The sequence below is a fragment of the Akebia trifoliata genome, unplaced genomic scaffold (assembly GCF_017979445.1).
Source record: "Akebia trifoliata isolate Shusen 1 unplaced genomic scaffold, ASM1797944v1 Contig00305, whole genome shotgun sequence".
NCBI classification, from domain to species: Eukaryota; Viridiplantae; Streptophyta; class Magnoliopsida; order Ranunculales; family Lardizabalaceae; genus Akebia; species Akebia trifoliata.
In genome coordinates this window covers 1,689-5,050 of record NW_028236952.1, presented here as the reverse complement: position 1 = coordinate 5,050, position 3,362 = coordinate 1,689, and the positions used below count along the sequence as shown (strand labels likewise).

The following is a 3,362-nucleotide window of genomic DNA, read 5'->3' as shown; positions in this document are numbered from 1 at the left end:
GACACTAAGATTTTTCGACGGGTTAACCCCAATCACAATGGGTTGTATCCCCATGGTACCTTGGGCTCCATGTGCATGAGAGACCCATTCTCATTCTCACTCACATTTAAGTAATTAGGAGAGTGAGAACATTAATAAGTTGGTGCAAATCTTATATTTATCTGATGTAGGACTAAAGATTTAGAGAGTTATCTTTACAACTTAGAAGACAAAGTAAATCAAAGAATATTTGACTATTCAACAATCACAAATAAGGAAAATGCACTTTTAACTAAGGCTTCACCAAAAATGAAAAAACTCTACACCAACCACACTCAAGAGAAAAGAAGGTCTTGAGTTTAAATATTACTCCCAATAAAATCTAATAAATAGTATGAACCATGAATCCTACAACACTGTGCACACCATTGTGTGAAATGATATCAATTTCAGGGTTACTCTAGCACGACTCTAAAAATATATTAAATGTTGAGTGCCAGTGACTCATGACGAATGTCCCATGCAAATTTTAAATATTTTAAAATAAATGAAAACGAGTGTTGATTTTCTAACTCAATCTGAAAGAATAACTCAAAAACTCACTACTGTAGCATGCGTAAGAACAGTAGATTTTAACCCCAAAGATGATGTCCTTGCCTCTTTACCCCTATCTTATAATAGCTCTTCAACTTTATTATTTTATTTATTTTTACCACCTTAACCTCAAAGAGGATACTCGTGCCTACCGCACAAGTGAATAAGTGATGGAGTGAAATTGATAGTGGATGGTGTGCAACTAGTGGATCCTTAAAAATATATATACCAAAAATGAAGATAATATTTCAAAATATACATAACCAACAACAAAAAAATAAAATAAAATGTATGCACCTCATTTGATCCGCAGTTTTGTAGTTCATGTACCCCACCTCAGTTTTCATTTGTGAATCATGCCACAGACCTCATGCATGTTTGGCCAAATCTTGGTGACTTACACACCAGGAATCGGCCAAATTTATAATTTCAAACGACAATTGGACTCTTAAGTATGTTTCTCCATCCTTGACTTAGAACCCCAAATTTCGAAAATTCAATGGATTTAAATTACAATTAGGCTGAAAATTTTCAGTGCCAGTGTGTAAGGAATCTAATATTAGGAAACTTGGTGTTGGGTAGCTTAACCTGATCCCTGAAGTATAGGATCTGGATTCCATTACGAGACGGACATTTAACAACCTACGACAACACAAAAGCCAAAGAGATGACGATACTGTGGTGAGTCCAACTTTGAAGCTGACAGCTCGTTTCAGAAGTAGAAGAAATCCACCTCCTTCGAAATTTTGAAACTCCTATGGCAGTGCTTTTATAACCGTTTTGTTGATATTTGAAGAATTTGAAACTTTGACCGAAATGGGTGACATTAACCCTCTGACGAGGTTACACATGGCGGTTCCTCAATCCACGGTATTTACAATTGTTTCATCCAAGTAAGTATGGATGAAGCACCCTTGATGATGAGTACCCAATTAATAGAACTTCATTGGGTTCTAATTCAATTAACAGAAGTATATATAAAGCATAGGTTATACTATATAGCCATGTAAATAATAAATATACATTATGTATACATTCCAAATGCTATTCCATTGGGTCTCCATCAGATCGAAAGATGGTTGATCAAAATAGATCCCACAACGTATTTGATATGTTTCCTTGAAGATATCTCAACCAATCATTTCTTAAAGCATACCATTGATTGTCAGATCTACAACTCTTAAAGTTACATACATGTGTCCGATTTAAATCAATTTCATAAATTATTCTTATAAAATGAAACTCCCCTTTAATTGCATGACTCTAACAGATGGAAGACACCATAGGTCTCCTTGGCAATTGAGTAACTTGATAATATTCTTCTAATGAAAATGCCACACTAGGATAACTTACAGGATAGGATGCCTTGGTTGATCCAAAATTTTAAAAATTGAACTTTAAATTAAATTTCCATATTGTTTTCCCCTCTTAATTTGAAATTTGAAACTTTTTGGTAAGCCTAACTTCGGTTTCTTAAGTCATACGGTGCCGCTGATGTAGTCCATCCCACTAGCTAAAATTGTATGTAATGTAACCCTATTTTCTACTTCTTTGTTACCAAACCTATCTATATAGACCCTACCATCCTCCCTTCAACTCCATCTGTAAACTCTCTCTCTCTCTCTCTCTCTCACACACACACACCATGAAGTCATTAAAGATATTCATTATCTTGGCAATGTTCATGACCTTATCCATCACTCTCACTGCAACATCAATTGAAGAAGAGGATGGTGACGATGCAAAAGATAACACTTATGCCTTTCCTATGGTTGAGAGCTCACAACCATCTTCCCTCCGAGGGACAGGCCGCTTCCTCGCACAAAATAAGCCTCGTGATGTGATGACATGTGATAAACTCCCTAGAATTTGTCGTGCTACGGGCAGTGCAGGCCCTGATTGCTGCAAGAAGAAATGTGTTAATGTGTCAACAGATCGACTAAACTGCGGAATCTGCGGTAAGAAGTGTAAGTACTCAGAGATATGTTGCAAAGGTAAATGTGTGAACCCAACATCTGATAAGAAAAATTGTGGGCGGTGCAACAACAAGTGCAAGAAGGGGAGTTCATGTGTGTATGGGATGTGTAGCTATGCTTAGAAATGTGGGTTTTATTGTGATTATTAAGAAACTATGGGGTTTATTGTGATTAGGGAGGGATGCATAATATATTAACAATAAAGGGGAGCCTTCGCCATTTGGAGGTGGGCTCTAAAAAAATGTTGTTATTTTAATGTATGTACTAAGTGTTTCATTGGTCTTCATTTGGAGCAACTAAAATTATGTTTTTTTGGGAGTGATTCATAATATGTAAACAATAAAGGTGATTTATGATTTGAAATATTGTTGGGTTTGTTGTGATTAGTGTGGGACTTGTAATATGTTTAACAATAAAGGGATCAAGCCTTCATCAATTATTGTTTATTTAATTACTCTTCATTCACAAATGAAGATTATCTAGATATGTTTCCTGCCACATAGACTCGTTAATCTTTTTTTTTTTTCTTTTCACAATGATTGATAGACTCGCTAATCATTAAATAACTAAAGTCTATAACAAGAAATTAACCATTAAACATGCTTTTAAAACCTGGCAAACAGACTGGATTTTGGGGTGATAGAGACCCATAACTTAATGGAACCAGTTGATCGAGTCAATTCTGAAAATTGTGGATCAACTTGACCAAAATCAGTCCAAAAATTCACCTTAATAAGGATAATGGGTGGCATTCGGAGGCCCTAAAATGAGCTAAATATTGTGTCAAATATTTTTTCAATGTATAGGTCAGAA

The 3,362-nt window shown here is 35.4% G+C and overlaps 1 protein-coding gene across 1 annotated transcript; it reads left to right on the top strand.

Moving 5' to 3' along the window:
- Positions 1-2,193: 2,193 nt before the first annotated feature.
- LOC147381675 (stigma-specific STIG1-like protein 1) lies at positions 2,194-2,860 on the top strand. Its single transcript, XM_086430097.1, has one exon. It carries the CDS (start codon positions 2,219-2,221, stop codon positions 2,669-2,671), a length of 453 nt encoding a protein of 150 aa, XP_086286223.1. The 5' UTR covers positions 2,194-2,218; the 3' UTR covers positions 2,672-2,860.
- The last annotated feature ends 502 nt before the right edge of the window (positions 2,861-3,362 follow it).